We start from the raw sequence: 17,400 nt of genomic DNA, 5'->3' as shown, positions 1-17,400 counted from the left end.
GAGAAGCAGGCAGGGGATGGGGCCTGGTAGGGGTCCCCCCAATGGTTCCCTCCCCCACCCCCTGCTTACCAGCATAGAGTCTGGGTCCAGCTCCCTGCCGCATCCAGAGGGGACTGCCTGAATCTCTGAATCTTTTCCAAATCAATTCAGAGAGCTTCAAATCTATTTGGACCTTTTCATTTGTCCCATGATTTGTTTCGGATTTGGAGATTTGGCCACCAAATTGGGCTGAATCTCCTCTGAATCGAATCAGCACCCGAAGCTTTGCACAGCCCTAGCAGACAGCTGTCAAGTACATGAAAATCATTGGCAGTCTCTCCTGTTTTTAGTAGATAAATCATCTTGGCATAATTGCCATTAATCAAGAACTGTTGGTAGTCTTCAAACAGAATCTGGACAAGCATGGTGCTGAAGATTGGATCCCTCTCTGAATTATAATGATTACTGATCTGAATCAAAGCTGAGGCATGTTGATGGAGCAGTTTTAGAAGCCATTCTGTGATTAAACAGGACTTCCAACTCTGGCATGGATAATCTTGGACTCTTCACACAAACCAGCTTTTTTTTTTTTGTTCTGCTCCTGAAGTTTTGTAAAATGTGAGTGAAATCCTGCCAGTGATGTGAGAGAAACAAAATCTTAAGGTTAAGTCAGAAAAAGAAGGAAGGAGGAAGAAGATCCTTCCATCTCATGTTAAGGGTCCCTCAGGCATTCAAGCAGGTTGTACTGGGATTGCACCCAGACACTTAGGTGCTCAATAAGTGCAATAGGATCTGGGCCACTACAAAACAGGAAGTCTAGGGTTAGCCTCTTCATTTTGTTAATAAACCACTGTTTCCTGACTGCATATTATCTTTGGCTCTACTAGTTATGTTTTGGCTGCAGACTACTCTGTACAGTTACTTGGGAAGCTTAATTTGGATGACCAGAAGGAATGATTTTTAAAGAAGATGGACCAAAGTGGACTACACCTTTGTATGAAGTCCTGCTCAGAATTAAGGGGTCTTAAATATTTTTTAGTTTAATTTTCCAAGTGTTTTCAAGTTAACTGAAAAAGCCATTGTACTTCTTAGTAAGTGTGTTTACACCAGGATTGAATGTGGTTCAGTTAATCTACTTTACTTTAGGGCTAGGGACAGACATTACACATAAACTGATTTAAGTGATCAGAAACTGGTTTAACCTGTAACAGAGCATAAGTTCAGTGCACATAAACCAGTTTCAAAATTCCTGAAACTGGTTTAAGATAAACCTGGTTGAATGTAGCATCAGACTTAAATGGTTTGGGTCAAATTGGTTTATGCAGTGTCTGTCCCAGACCCCTTCCTGGTTTAAGTTAAATTAGAATCCCCCAGAATCCCAGAAGCTTTGCAGCCCTGGGCTGGGTTAGGCTGGTCTCGCCCCTCTCTGTGCTCCAAAGAACAGACTGGTCACACACCTCTCCTCCATAGCCAGAGCTCTGGAGGAGACTGTAGGCACTTCGCTCACTACTGGCTGCTCAAGCAGGATTTTCCCCTCTCTCCCTCCCATCTCCCACAGCATGGACCCTAGCCCCACAGACCTTAGGCATGTGGTATGATAGCTAATGCTAAGAGGTGACTGTATGTGTGCATCTCCAGTTTCACTGGGACAGGCAGACAGAACAGTGTCCACTTAGGGCTTTTTGGAGCTAATCAACAGGGCAGCTGGTAATGTCCCCCCATTCCTTCCTTGGAAAAAGCTGTTTAAGAAGAGCTTGAACTAATGAGAGAGGCTTTGTTTTGCTGATGGGCTGATAACACAGTGGTTTGCTAATGGGCTGATAACACTGGTTTTATCAGCCCCCCTGCTGGTTTGGAGCCCTGTCAGATTTGGAGCCAGGGAGAGGGAGATTGAAAAGCTCAGTATCATCAACAAAATCATGCATTGCACACACCCACTTTGTCTCAGAGTGCTAGCCCAGGGCTGAGGTCTAGCAACATTTTTGCCCCTTGAGCAGCAAGCAGGGAAAAGCCTAAGAGGGTGCAGGCCAGGGTGGGGTTTTAAACCCCTCCCTAATCAGAATGTCCTTCAAGGGTCTGGCCATGCCTCCCCTCAGCTGATCATTGTGGAAGAGAAGGGAGGGCTGCTCTAGTGCCCTCCCCCCCCACAGTCAACCTGGCTTCTAGCCTGAGCCAATGCAGGCATGTGCCTGCATTTCTGGAATGAAAAGGGAATGTCTATCCACCTCCAAATTGGTACAAGCTTTGCAGGTTAGAAAACCTAAATATCCTCCACTTGCTGATGCATTTCTTTACAATGATATGTCGTACTTCATTTATTACTGTGTTTAGTTATTATGTTCAGTAGTGAAATGAGGTGGGTGATTTGGGACACCAACTCCAGGCAACCACTTAGAAGGGGTACTAGAATGGTAGCTCCCCGAGAAGTCTGGGGTGGTACAGGAGATCCATGCTGTGGCTATGGAAGCAGCTGCTGGGTGCAGGGACTACTGCTGTAGCAGCAGCGGCAGCAGCAACAACTGGGGCTATGTACTAGTAGTAGCTGAGGACTCGGACTTCCCCAGGAAGACCATGACCCTTTTCCTCATACTCTGGTGCTCAGTATTCCTGCTTCCCCTCCAGCCACGTTTTGCCCAGGATACAAACTTGATATTTATGCCTCTGATTGATGGTATTCAGTTGCCTCTGGAATCAGCTAGGGAGTTTAGTACTTAAATGTAGTGGATCATTGATTAATTTTAACTTTTTTAAATGGACATGGCTAATACAGAATACAAGATGTGTGCAAAGCTTCCAAATTCAACTACTTCTCTTGCTGATATTGGGAAGAGAATACATATGACTACTTTTTTCCATTCTGTTTCAGAATTTATTCATATGGTAGCCATGTGAAAACTCCAGCATTTTAGTCCCCGTCGCCTTACTCTGATCCCTGAGGAAGACCTCTGGGGCCAAAACAATGGAGGCTTGCAATGTGGCAAAATCCTGAAAAACATAGAAAATGATAGGAGTGCTTACCATGAACAAAACTACAATATAGTTCCTGGAGGCTGTCCCTTAAAGCATCTCTTAAAGGAACATGTGGCTTTTTGGGAACACGAACCACCACAACTTTTTATTAGAGCTGGAAACAGACAAGACATCCCCTAAATGCTGTGGCGGGGGAAAGAAGGGAAGAGGTGCTTAAAACACTTATGCCTTGTGCTTATTTATGATTTATGAATTTGAAGTCAGTTTTTAGTTGTAGCTCTTGCATATAATTTAATTGAGGTCAGTTGGTACATTTACGTTACATTTTATTGAGGTTATGGATAAGCAGATAAATGCTTCTGCTGTAGACTATGCTATTTAACTTGTGTTTCTTAAGTGAATTTATTTTTCTGCATTAAGCTGATTTTAAGTTTTGCATGGTTATCTTAAAGATAGATATTTTTGTAAATTGTAGACTGGATGATGGACAAAAACGGTTTTACAGCTGGCATCCCAGGTTTGCCAATATCCCTTACTAAATGCAGTACAGTTAACTAGAGAGAGAAATTAAAACACTTCTCCAAAAATTTTATCAAGTACTTTTCATAGAATAGGTTCCATTCTGTAACATTCAATCTAGATGTTAAAGATGTATTAAAGTGTTTACGTACTTTCCATGGTAGCGCTTAGATTTCCAAAGTTATTGTTTACTGTCCAGCTTTAAAAAAACCCCCAAAACAACTTTCATGTATCTATGAACAGTAGACACAACAGGTAGTCTGGAAATCATTCTTGGCTAGCTGAAACTACATGTTTAGAAAGAAAGATAAAATTCAGATATCTTCTGGGAACTTTTTTTCAAAGCACTGGCAGTGCAACATGGTGGCCATATAATTCAGATGTTAGTATCTAGGAGAACTTTTAAAAAGTATTCAAAACCACTCATATACATTATAGTACTTAAATTTAGCATTTTCTATTTCACCTTTTCCCAAAAAATGTAGGCAGGTGGCCTAAAGATCGTATGATATACTCATCTTCTATATAATTAATATACATAAAGGCTATAACATTCTGTAGCAGCTTAATACTATAGCTTTTTCAGTCCTTTTTCTTGGGGTTGCATGTGTTTTGGGAAGATGGAATAAGTTCCTTGGCTTCAAAATAATTCTAATGTGTTTTTTGTTTTAACTTTTATTCTCTTTATTTATTTAGGCGTCTGAACAAGAATAAATTACAGGTACTTCCTGAGCTGCTTTTCCAGAATACACAGAAGTTAACCAGATTGTAAGTAGAGTTTGATTTTTTTTGTTGGTTTTTTTGTTGGGTTTTTTTTTTAGTATGTACTTTATGTGCCTGGATTCATTGTGTGGGTTGTCTGTGTGCTTTGGAGACTTCAGCTGATTGCTTTTAGTTATATTTAAGATATTTTTCGGTTTGAACAGTTGAAATAAGGACGTTTTTAATCATGATTGTAGCTATGTGCTGGAAAATAAATATTTGAAGGAAGGAAGCCACAGGTTACTTTTCTTTGTTTCACAGTGGATGCAGATTCAGTGTGATGGCATCAGTGTTAGTATATTAATAATAGTCTATGTAGAGCTAAAGAGTAAGTTCAGTAATGGAAAATCTTTGGGCTTGGTATAGTAACTGTCCACAGAAAGAAAGTCTGTTCTTGTGGTATTTTAATGGTATCATTTCAGTTGAGCCAAAGATAAATGCAGATAACTTAGGTGGGAGTTGTGCTTTTTGTATTTGAAGAACAAATATTTTCCATTTCCCAAGGTGCATTGAAGATGCCAAATGATAAGCTATGCAGATGGGAATTAGTTTGCTTCAATACAAGGAGAAAGAAAAAAAGAAATGAGTTTAGAGTTGGTGTGCTTTTCTCAATCTAAGCCTAGTCAGTAGAGTGTGATGATGGCAATGGATATTTAGGTTGTGGGTGAGCAATGGAGTTGTTGATGGTTCTTCTATGTAGGGAGTAGAATTGCATATTTCTGTGAAGAATGCTATTACTATATTAATAGGGAGGCAAAACCTCTTCAAAACAGTTTTACTTTAACCTGCAAAAGCTTAACTGCCAATTCATTTTCACTGTTTGGGAAGTTTGCTGTATGGTTGTTTTTGTCTCTCTGTTTCTCTCTGTGTGTATGTACATGTGTATATGTATATATGTATATATATATGTGTATATATGTGTATATATATATATATATATACTTTTTTTAAGAGGTTATTTAGATTTATGGAAGACTTGGTCTTACTGGTGAAATTGCAAAGTTACTATTAGTCAGTTGAAAGTTTGCTTTATCCATGTGGAATTGTAAAAATTCTGTTTTAATAACTCTTTGTAATCAAACAAAACCATCTCAGCACCACAGTAACTTTTCCTTCTTGTAGAAATGTGAAACTCATGGTGATGAAGGTGGTTGATAAATGGTGGTTTAGAAACGGGTTCACCAATTAAAAGTAGACTATATCAGTGTTTTAAAGCAAAAGAATTGGGTAGTGTTGAACATACTTAATTCAAATGTGAAGACTTCATTTCACATAATGAATTCGTTCATGTTATATTTCTAATGTGAAACACTTCTTACCCACCTTGCTGAGCCCTTCCATTGACTTCTAGCAGCAGCATGGTTCTAGCAATAAAACCTCATAAAAGGTACTTGCTTTTTACTTTCCAAATCTGCCTGCAGAAATGTAAGTCCTGTTGCATCTCACCTGGTCTTGGAATTAGTTTTAGCACAACTTTTAAACATACTGGAAAAGATCTGCTGAGTGGAATTTCTAAGTCTGAATAGTACATGTGCATGTGTGCTAAGATCCTTCCTGAAAGTTTCTGTAAATTCTGCATGTTGAAACTGCTCTTCTAATTTAAACTATACACTTCGTTTTACCTTGCAGATAAAGCCATCTCCATTATAGTTATACCTGACTTTATACTTATTTCCTAAAAGGTTGATCTCTCATACCCTCTGTATACAAATGGCGGATTTTTAATGGTAAAACTCTGTAGAGCTAATCCATAGGTTTTAACAAAGTCTCAGTTATGTAACATGCATAAACCTCCTTCATGGATAATTGTTGTACTGCATGTGATTATCATTAGATTTAAAATACCTTCTCCCAGGTGTATGTTTAATTACCATTTCAGCATGTTGGTTTGCAAGTAGGCTGAGCATATCAGGATCTGACAAAGGCAGGTCTCTTGACTGAATTCTGGCTTCCTACATCAAAAGATAAGATAATTACCATCCTTTTTCCTTGATTTCAGTTGTCAGTATAACAATTTTGTGAGATTTAATAGCTGTATGTATGTCAATTAGCATGTACTTGTATTATGAAAAGTAAACCTTTAATTTAAGGTTCCATGGAGAAGTAAAAGTAGTCATGTATTTTGAAACAGAAATATATTTATTTGATTGTTCAGATAATGATGCTTACTGTCATTAAACTTGGCTAATAGTTTAAATTTTATAAGGTAAAATTACAATATTTACTCAAATATAAGACAACCCTGATAATAATACAACCGCCCAATAATTAGATTATACATATGGAAAATTTATAAATTTGTTATAATTTTCCAGGTATAGAATCGAATTACTGAAGGTTTGCCTTGAATTTGTCCTCCTCTCACTACTATAGAAGAGAAAAAACATCTGGGGAATCAGCCCCATTTGCCCTATGCATCCTTCCCCCTGCAGTCCCATTCCATCAGACCCTGCTCTCCCTGATCACATGGAAATGATAACAAAATTTTGAAAACACTGACTTTGAAAAAAACATGCCTGTAGTAATTTGCATATTATTATGCATACCCATAGGCGTAGTTTATCCAGTATTGATGCATTTTACCTTTTCTGAAACTGTTGCAAGTTTTAGTACAGGTACTCCATAAACACACTTTTAAGCAGCACTTGGTACTTATGTATATATAGTACAGACCAGGTGTTCTCAACCTTTTTTAACATGTGTATCCCCCCGGCCCTGTTCCTGGGAATGAACACAGAGACTGAGCTGAGGTGGGGGTGGGGAGACGCTGAGGTGTGCCACATGGAGCTGGCAGTCTCTGGCATGCCCCTCCCCCTCTGCCGGGTAAGAAGCAAAGTGTGGGAATGCGCCTCCATGCCCCAGGGTGTGCTCCGTCCCTGCCCCCACGTACCTCCTGTGGCCTGTCTAAATAGCGCTGGGGGTATGCATATCCCCAGCTGACAACCCTTGGTATGGACTTTTTTTTTCTATACCCCTGGTATTAGACTATGCATGATCTTGATCCGAAGGGCTCATGCTTTATCATATAGTTCAATGGACTTGCCCCAGTAGAGTCAATAGTATTTCAAGCCAGGGTGACTCCTCAGTATGTGTGTACTCCAGATTACCCTTGCCTTTCCAAAGCATAAATGTATTATTTAACCCCCAATTTATGACTGGAATTGGGTGCTCTTGTCTCAAGTCCTGGGAGCCTTCAAAATATTATATGCAGATGAGGCAGAGGGCAAACTGGTTTGGCTCCACTCATAGAGAGGAGCAGGGCCACACTAATCATATGTGACAGGCTGAGAGAGGGAGTTGGGGATTCTGGGTAAACTGCTTGGGTCCCCGTTTGGTGATTGCCAAACATTTAAGGCTGGTGAAGAAACAGGAATACTTGGAAATGGGAAGGAACAGCTCAACTGTGGGAGTGAAGAGGAAATCAAAATGTATTCAATGTAATGGACCACCATGACTTGAAAAAGATTCGGGACTGAGGGGAACTGTACTTACTGAACCATATACTTTATTCAGATGAACTGTATTAACCTATCCTTGTAGTAGTTTCCAATCAGTATGTTTGCCTAATATGGGCCATGTGTTTTATAGTCATGCTCAGTTTTGGCTATATTTAATCAGTTTCACAATTGTTTTTCATTGCTGAGCGCAGGCTACTTTTAACAGCAGTTTAATGATAGACAATGTATTTAATGAGGTTTCTTTGTGTATGAATGTAAGAGGGACTTTTTCTCCCATGCTGACTGAGGGGGATGATGCACCTCATCTTGTGATTAAATAAATATGGAACTGCATTATTATGTAAGGCAGATAAAAGAATATCAATTTTACCCTTGTATATTGCCTCCTATCAAATTATATTAAAATGTTGTACCGTATAGATATCGATGGCTGAAGACACTCAAGGTTTTGGTGAGATGATCAGATGTTCTGCCATGGTCTTTGTTAGTAGTAGTAGTTAGATGTTTTTTCTTTTTGTAGTGTCCTTTAGCTAGAAGGCAATAGCTTTTTTAAAAGGTACAAATGTTAACAGAAATATCAGATTTTAAGTGGAACATATAAGGTACACATGTAAATCACTCAATATTATTGTTGCATCCAAAAGTAGCAATGTAGGTCTGCTGCATATGCTTCAGTAATACAGGTCTCAGCAGCATCTACCTACAGGGGAACCCCTTGATGAAAGGTTTCCTTTTACATTTGACTACTGATTTACACAGCAGTTCTGATCCTGCCTGCAGTAGAATCCAGGAATTTGGAGCCTTTCCTCCTCATTTTCATCCTGTGAGTCTGAGCAGAGTTCAATAATGCCAGTCAATTCCACTTGAAATAGGATCTGTGGGTAAAATGCTTCACTGGTGAGGCATAATGATAAAGACTTTTCTTTTCCAGCAGCTGATCTGGACTTTCAAGAAGAGAGAGTGCTTAAGATAGTGAAGAAGGGGAGTAACATAAGTGAGGTCAAGATAGAAAGGAAATTGGAAGAAGTGATTAGACTTCAATATGGAGTAAGAGAAAAGTAAAAGGGGACAGATGGAAGAAAAAAGAAAAGACAGTAATACTTAACAGATGAATTTTACTAGTTCTGGTTATTGACAGCACTCAGGTACATACTATGTGGGCTATCACAGTTTCACGCTGGGCAGCCCACTGGGTTACTGAGCTATAAATAAATTCAGTTTTTAAAAGTTATAACCTATACAGTCCATTCAAAGTCCAGATAGGTAGGTTCATCTCTCTATAGCCAACTGATGCTTTGAAATCTAGTGGGTCAAAATTACATAACTCTGCATAGCACCATAGGGCAGAATAGCTTTCAGGCTCATATATTCTATTTGGATGAAAGCTCATTCAGTTTGAATCAGTGTTTTATCTCACTTGGGTTTGAATGTGGACCTTTGGCATCTCCATATTTAAGCCCAGACACCACTTCAGTTCCAGCTCAGCCTCTGCCATGAGGTCTCCAATGGAAGACCACATGACTTGGTCATCTTGTCCCCCATTGGAGCTACAAGCCCTTGACTGGAAGGCTTTAAACCCCTCCCACTTGCTGCAGGGTTTTGTTCCTGCCATGGCACTACTGGGAGCAGTCCTGCTCTGACTTCAGTTAAACCTTATTGCTGTTTTGAATCCCCTGGTCTGCTTGTACTGACCACAACCCTGTCTCGATTCTTGGCTTCATGTTTTAGAACCTGGACTGATTCCTGTGGCCTTGGATTCCACTCAGGCAAACCCCAGACTTACTGCAAACCGCTACGACTGCCTTTGCCGCAGTCGACCCTTATACCTATGGCAGTTTTTTTTAGGCCTAAGAAAAGGTACAGAAAGGTGCCACCCATTTTTTTTTAAATCAGTTAGCAGTTGAGGGTAATAACTCCATAGTAGATTGCATTTTCATCTGCTTAGAAGCAGCATTGGTAAGAACTGCTATAGATGGTCTGTCCAGCCCAATGTATACTTTGCTCATTCTGGCCCCAGGTATAGTTTCATGAAATACTTTCAAATGTGTTCAGAGTTAGCCTAATGTAAGTGAAGATTTTTTTTTTTCTCATAATCATACTCTGGAAATGTCACTGAAATTTATGGTCTTAAATTTTGCCAGTTAGTTTAATGCAGGAACAAAGAGTTTGCAGGTAGGTGTGTGTGTGTGTGTGTGTGTGTGTGTGTGTGTGTGTGTAAGTAAAGACATGGTAAATATTTTTTGTAATACTGTCAATTACTCAAGAAAATCATTATCCCACTAAATACTTGCTTGTGTTCCCTAAAGTAAAGGAAATGCAGGCTTCTTCCATTGTATACATGCCAACAATAAAACCCAAGTAATTGCTTTGGACACCATTGCCTTTTTTTCTGTACATGGCAGAAGAGTCTAGTGCTTCCTTGTAGTTCTGAATTCTCAAATTGGGAATAAAGGAATTAACACTGATCTCAAAGTAGGTTTTACCTTAAAAGAAAAGTCAGAAGTCATTAAAGTTCATTTCTAGGGCAATTTCATGTAACTTTTCTACAAAGGCCATGTGTAGACGAAATGAGAGTTGTGTGTGAACAACACTTTAAAGCAGGCTAAATGCTTTAGCAGTGCTTTTAATGGTGTCGGTGTTTGGTTTGCATGCCTTGGCAGCGCATTGCGTATAAATTCCAGCCACTGTAGGAAATTCAGTGGCGTAATGCACTTAAAATGACTTGTGGCACCTTTGAGAAGTTTTAGTTTGATGCCCCTAGAGCTGCGGGGTGAAGCACCGGGCTCTGTGGAGCTCCACAGCTCTGCAGGAAGCCCTGCAGGCAGCCTGGGAAAACAGCTGCACCGAAGAAAAGCAGTGAACCTGATCTCCCCGCCCTGCCCCACCCCCTCCGGAGCCTGCCTGCCTGAGCTGCACGGGGGCCTGAGGGCAGGTGCCACTTGTGGTGGACCTGCAGTTGCCATAGAGGGAAGCACTAGCACCCCCCTGCAGCCCATGGACTGCACCTCCCCCACAATGTGGGGTTTAATCAGCCCCAAATTGAAACAGTATTTTTTAAAACCCACCACTTCAATTTAGGGCCCCCATTTCATCTACACACACCCACAGGTACTCTTTTACTAATAATCAAATGTTTCCAACTTTCCATTGGTATTCATGATGGGAAGAACTTTTTTTTTTTAAGTTTCTTCTTGCCATTGATAACTTAAAGCTGTTTATCACTATTGAGCTTTGCCCAAGCAGCATATGAAAATTGGAGCCCTCAAGCCTGTACTTGTCATTAGGTGTAGTTAGGGCTGATGGCCTTTATGAAAAATCTGCGGGTGTTGGCAGTGTTTTTGGGCAGAGTGCCAAAACACCCACTGTCTTGACTTGTAAAATGTTGGCATGTCAGGGGCAGATGGGGGAGCTGCAAGGGGTCAAATCCTTGTTGTGGCAGTGTAGCCCAGCAGTGTGCACCAAGAAAATACCTTTGTGTGCCACACTCTGGCACCCGTACCAGGGGTTTCCTGTCCCTGATCTAGTGAAACATCCCGTTTTGGGTGCTCATTAGGCTACTGTGTTTGGATCCCAGCACCGATTCTTTGTGCATTTTAAGTTCTCATGAGCTTTTACTCTGTATTTCAAAAAGCACAATAGGTATATACAGAGCTGAGTAAAAACAATACAGTGCTTATTCCCTATTCTCTCTCTCTTTCTTCTAATTACTTTGGGATTTGGTCAGAGTCCTACAGGTTTTAATACATTGCTTTTCCTCCAGATCGAGTCCCTTTCACCCTTTCTTGACATGCTTAAAACTGATTTAACTCAGTCTTCCATAAATAGATTTTTGTTGTTGTTGCTAATTTCAAGTAATATGCTTGCAGTTCCTTTCATTCCTCCTCTTACTAAGTAATCTTTACTTCCAGTCCATTCTATTCAGATCTATAATATTTTTTTGAATAATATTTTTATGCGCCTTAAAGAATTCAGGGGCTAAAAGTTAAAATTATATCAAAGTGAAAAACCATGTCACTTGTATATACAAACATTTTACATACCTGTTGTTGCTTGGACCTCTTCTTTTTTAGATCTCTCTTCAAAAGAAAATGCACATTTAATCTGAAGAATGATGTTCTATTAAGAAATATACTTCATACATCATTTTTTTTTAAATGGTATCTGTTAAAAGCGTTGAAAATAATTTTATACCTTTCCTTTTTAGGAAGCTGTGTTTCATTTCTCCTTTTGTATAATCCTTCCTTTCCAGATGTCGTGGAGTTAGGCTTGGTCAAATTTTAGATGAAAACCCCACAGAGGAGGAAACCTGACTTTATACTTGAAATGAATGTTCGGTCATGTTGGGAGGCTGGAGACAGCAGGGGAATGAGCAGCAGCCTGGAGACAGCCTCGGAAACATTCCTCTGCTGTCCCCTGCTCTTCTGAGGCTGGAGATGAGCAGGGGGCTGGAGACAGCCCTGGAGACATTCCCCTGTTGTCGCCAGCCTCCTGCTCCTTCCCCTGCTTGTCTCCAGCCTCAGGAGGGAGCAGGAGGCTGGAGACAGCCCCTGGAGACATTCATCTGCTGTCCCCTGCTCTCCTGAGGCTGGAAACAACGGGGGAATGTCTCGGGGGTTGTCTCTAGCCTCCTGCTCTTTTGTTGGTACTGCCAGTGAGTATTTGGGGGTTGGAAGAGCCAGCAGGGAGCTAGGGGAACAAACGTGGTGCAAGGGGAACTAATGGGGAGTGGAGGGAGCGAGCCAGGAGCTAGGGGGATGAATTGGGGGCAGGGAGAACAAACGGGGGTGGGGGAATGAACAGGGAGTTGGGGAAGATCCCTGCCCTCCAACCCCGTGCTTACTGTTGTGATCATTATGTTTGTTAAGTGGCCATGTTCGCCAATCAGAAAAGTTATACAAAGTTATGTAACGGTTGCTAGGCAGACTATAGTTGCCTTTCTGCCATGAGTGTAAAAGATAGACAGCAGCTAGAACTTTCTACAAGGCGGGATCCAGCATCAGTCAGTCAGTGCCGTGGGCCTATCGAAAGGTGCCTCGCACTATCACATCACCACATGTCACCCAAGCTATAAAAGGAGCCCCCGCCTGATGGTCAGGGTCCCTTCTGCGTCCAACGGACTCAGAACGACTCACGGCATATTATTACGGACACGGCTCGGCCTTCGGAGTAGCTAACCGGAGGAGGACGCAGAGACCCGCCTGATGCTGGCGACCTGAAACCCCTGAGACAACTCACCAGCCAGATCCATCAGTCTCACGCACCATTAGGGCGCGTGAGGCGTGGTGAGTGAGTTTAAGCTGCTGCGCAGCTACGTTAACAGTTATCAATAAAGATCACCAAGCCTGTTCACTGTCCTCCCGACTCCTCGTGATCTGTGGTAAGACCGATCAAGAAAAGATCCTGTCATGCTTACTTGGCAAAAGCCGGGTCCACGCCCCTAGAGCTTGCACTGCTGCCTGACCAGCACAGGCAGGCAGCGTGCTTCAGGACCGGGAAAAGGACCAATCACAGAGACACTCTGCCAGAGCATCTCTGGAGGACTGAGCCTCCGGTTGCCTCAGGGCACGGTTTTTTCCCCTGGATTTTTGTTTGACCCCTGGATATCCAGGGGTCTAATTTTCTCCCCACGCTGCAAGTTTGCAGCACAGGGAACATTTTTTCATTCCCATATGTGCCTCTTGCCCCATCTCAAAGGGGCTTGAGACAGGGCAAGAGGCATGTGCTTGGTTGTCTGGACGCACCCAATGAGTTTCTTGTAGATTGGCATATAAAAGATTTTGAGGCATTCATTTTGAAAAGGAAGACTTTGGAATTTATTTATTTAATGTTTACTTAGCTTAAAGGAGAAGAGCTTTAAGGTAATGCTCAAGATAAAGTCTCATGATTAATTAGTATAAATAATATTAATTATTGTATAGTATAGATGTATTAAGCTATTTAGCTTTGTGTTCCAAAGGATTTTTATAGCAACCTACATACCCACTGTTGAAGCTGATGTGCAAATTATGTGGATCTACAAATCCATTTAAAGTTAGACATGTGGTCTAAGGACAGCCATTCAACAGCCCTGAGCCTGAATTGATTCAGTCTTTGCAGGCTGGTCTAACCTGCAAAGCTTGAACTGATTTGGAGGTGGATAGACATTACCTTTTCATTCCAGAAATTCAGGCACTTGCCTGAAGTGGCTCAGGCTAGAAGCTGGGCGGCACTAGAGCAACCCTCCCTTCCCTTCTGCAGTGCTGAGCTCAAGGTGGGGGGTGTGGCCACACCCCAGAAGGATGCTCTGATTAGGGAGGGGTTTAAACCCCCACCCTGGCCTGCACTTTCTCAGGCTCTCTCCCCCTCTGATAAAATCAGTGTTTATCAGCCCATCAGCACAGCAGAAACTTCTCTCATTAGTTCAAGCTCTTCTTAAACAGCTTTTTCCAAGGAGGGACTGTACCAGCTGACCTGTTGATTAACTCCAAAAATCACTAAGTGGACACTGTTCTTTCTGCCTGTCCCAGTCAAATTGGTGATATGCACACACACAAACATCTCTCAGCATTAGCTATTATGCCACATGCCTAGGGTCCATGAGGCTGGGGTCTGTGCTGTGGGAGATGGGATGGAGGCGGGGGCGGGAATCGCTGCTTGAGCAACCAGTAGTGAGGGAAGTGTCTGCAATCTCCCCCAGAGCTCTGGCTATGGAGGAGAGGGGTGGAACCAGCCTGTTCTTTGGAGCAGAGAGAGGGGTGGGGCCAGCCCAGCCCAGGGCTGCAAAGCATCTGGGATGCTGGGAGACTCTGGTTTAAGTTAAACCAGGAAGGGGTCTGGGACAGACATTGCATAAACCAGTTTGACCCAAATCAGTTAAGTCTGACACTACATTCAACCAGGTTTATCTTAAACCATTTTGAGGCATTTTGAAACTGGTTTATGTGCACTGAACTTATGTTCTGTTACAGGTTAAACCGGTTTCTTATCACTTAAACCAGTTTATGTGTAATGTCTGTCCCTAGCCATAGAGAGGGCACAGAGAATGCTTAAAGCCAGAAATTGAGGTGGTCATCAGACAAACAAAGAGACCTCAGAGTTTGAGCCATTCATAACTAGACAGAGAGAAGAGAAGCAATGTAAACATTAAAAATACACTACTAGTAAAGAGGGGGAGGTATTAATAAAAAAAAAAAGGCAACAAAACTTCCTTAAGCCCTGCAAAAAAAAAAAGATGCCCATAAGCTCATTTCACACTGTGAAAAACGTGTTTTGATTTGCAATATAGTATTTTTAATACATTAAACAAAACTTAAAATTCCAGCAGTTTAGAATTTTTCTTTTTGTAGATTCCATGGGTGTGGACAGTTTCTTCCTTCAGTATGCATAGTGACATTCCTATAAATGGTCAAAACAGAATGGCATAGTAAAGGCTAGGTGTTTAAGGTCTTTGGGTGTCTACACAAGTTTTTAAAAATCTGGCCCTAACAAGACAACAGATACACGTTGATTTGTTTTGCTTTCCACACCTGAGGGCAACCCAAGGTACAATACTGAAAGAAATATTTCTTAGGATGAGAAACATTAGACAAATAAACAAAATTAGTGTTTCAACCAAGATTGAATCACTAATTACACTTGAAAACTGGCAATTGACTTTGGTTGGAGTGTACATGTTGTGTTTCACCCGTAATGCAATATTACTTAGTCATCAGTCAACAATGCAAGACAGACACTGCAAAATGGATAGTTCAGATTAGATAAGACTATGGAGGTCTGGCATACTAAGGTATGACAACAACAACATCCTGCAATGTGAGAATAGAAGTATCTTGACATTTAAAAAGTAGGCATGACAACAGAGAGCCTAGAGTATTTTGACACAGGTTGATTGGGGGCAAACTTTATTTATGGCTATGTGCATACAGCAAGAGACAATAGCAAAGTTAAGATATCTCACTTCAGTTCTGGAGGTATATGTTTGAGCCTGGCTCTGAGCTCATGCTGAAGGCTACCCCTTGTTGATCTAACTGTAAAATGTATGTCTGGACATTGTAGCTGTAGAGTCAGAGGTTGCCAGCTACTGTACTCCCTTGTGTGCAGCTGGTTATAAAAATGGGTGTCTTAGCCATGCTAGCTCACCAGTCTTAGGAGGACTTCTGAATTTTTATGTACAACATTTTTTCAAAACCAGAAAAACTTAGTTTTGCAAGTATTTAAGCAGCACCATTCATTTATAATTAGTGATTCTCTTAGAAGATATGCAAGTAAATCATACAACTGGAAGGTAATGTTATAGTTATTACGTAGTTACCTTGTGCTAGAAAGAGACCAGATCTAATTAGTACTATGGAATTGTCAGATACCAAAAGGTAGAGGTTACTGAATATTGTCTTATATGATCTGTAACATATACCAAATATTTTTGGCACAGACGAATTTACCAACACAATTTATCTCTTGGGAAAATGTCTTTATTTCCTGTGTAACAATTAGACTAGTTTGTATGTTATTGCTCACTAGGTTATTGAAATAAGACAAGTTAGCATTTCTTGTAGCATGCAGTATTCAACTAACTAAATGGTCTTGAATACTGATCTCATACTGATACTCTGGGAATATTTTTTTCTCAATGGGCTAGCTACTTAGCCGTCTCACTTGACTGTGTATATGTAGTAAACCTAGTAAGTTCAGGTTATTTGCATTATAGCAAGCTACCTTATACATATTTGTCTGTGAAAATCATCTTGCAGTATAAGAAAATATATTCAGAATGAAACCTGTGTGTTATTTTCTCCTTTATTAGATCAAGGCCCTGCAGCCTTAGTCATTAACAACATAATGTGTTGGTTACAAGGTTTATAGTCTCCCCTTGGCACATGCAATGCCAACTGTAAATCACCCAACTGTAAACTAATGCATTCCATTGAGTTTTCACTGTGGTAGCAGTAATAGCAGTAGTTACATTATGCTTTATGTTCTAAAAGCACTGTAAAAACATTAACTACTCATCAAAGTAGATGGAAGAGGAAAGAGCATTATCCCCAATTTTTATAGATTAGGAAAATAACAGAGGAAGAGATTTGAACTAAGACACTTGGTTGGTTGTAAGAATTAGATTAGAGTCTTGCCTTCAATCTGTTCTTTGTTATTTTGTGGTAGGGTGACAAATAAAGCTGGCAGCAGTTCCGCACATGAAATGATGGCTCAGAACAATAAAGAAACTCTTAGAGTTTTTGTTCACTTATTTATTTTAACCTGTGTTGCTTGTAAATGTAGTACATTTGTCTGCCTATCTGGTTGATATTTATTATTTAATGTTGAAAACTATGTTTAAAACTACGCATATGTTTTTTTCTTTCATAGCAATTGTAAACTAAGGACTTGTAGTCCATATAATATTTTATTCCTCCCCAAAGAAATCTGGCTTCATCATTCACTTAAGCTTCTTGCAGGGGGAGGGGGTTGAATTACCCAGAAACAGTGGGCCCAATCTAAGTTAGTTCATATGAGGATGTGAACTAGCTTAGATCAGGAACAGGTTAACCAAATCTATCAAACACCTGTACACATTCAGAATTGAAACCTGGGTTAGGAAATCCCAGTCACTTGTCCCAGGGCCAAAGCTGTGGTCTTACTAACCACTGACTCTGATTGGTTGACTTTTAGCCCCCTTGAAGTCCCCCAGCTGTGGACAAACACCCTCTCCCAGCCCCAACTGCCCAGATCCTGCCAA

At 40.9% G+C, this 17,400-nt stretch overlaps 1 protein-coding gene across 3 annotated transcripts in view; it reads left to right on the top strand.

The window, feature by feature from the left end:
* SLIT3 (slit guidance ligand 3) overlaps nt 1-17,400 on the top strand; it is a 1,179,950-nt gene that overhangs the window by 117,365 nt on the left and 1,045,185 nt on the right. For all 3 annotated transcript variants that reach the window (XM_019506517.1, XM_019506518.1, XM_019506516.1), the window contains exon 4: nt 4,165-4,236. In XM_019506517.1, coding sequence (XP_019362062.1) covers nt 4,165-4,236 — 72 coding nt within the window. The remainder of the gene's footprint in view (nt 1-4,164; nt 4,237-17,400) is intronic.

This window comes from Gavialis gangeticus, unplaced genomic scaffold, assembly GCF_001723915.1.
Source record: "Gavialis gangeticus isolate Ggan-Ray unplaced genomic scaffold, GavGan_comp1, whole genome shotgun sequence".
Lineage (NCBI taxonomy): Eukaryota > Metazoa > Chordata > Crocodylia > Gavialidae > Gavialis > Gavialis gangeticus.
The sequence above is the reverse complement of the archived record's forward strand: the minus strand, read 5'-3'. Positions and strand labels throughout refer to the sequence as shown.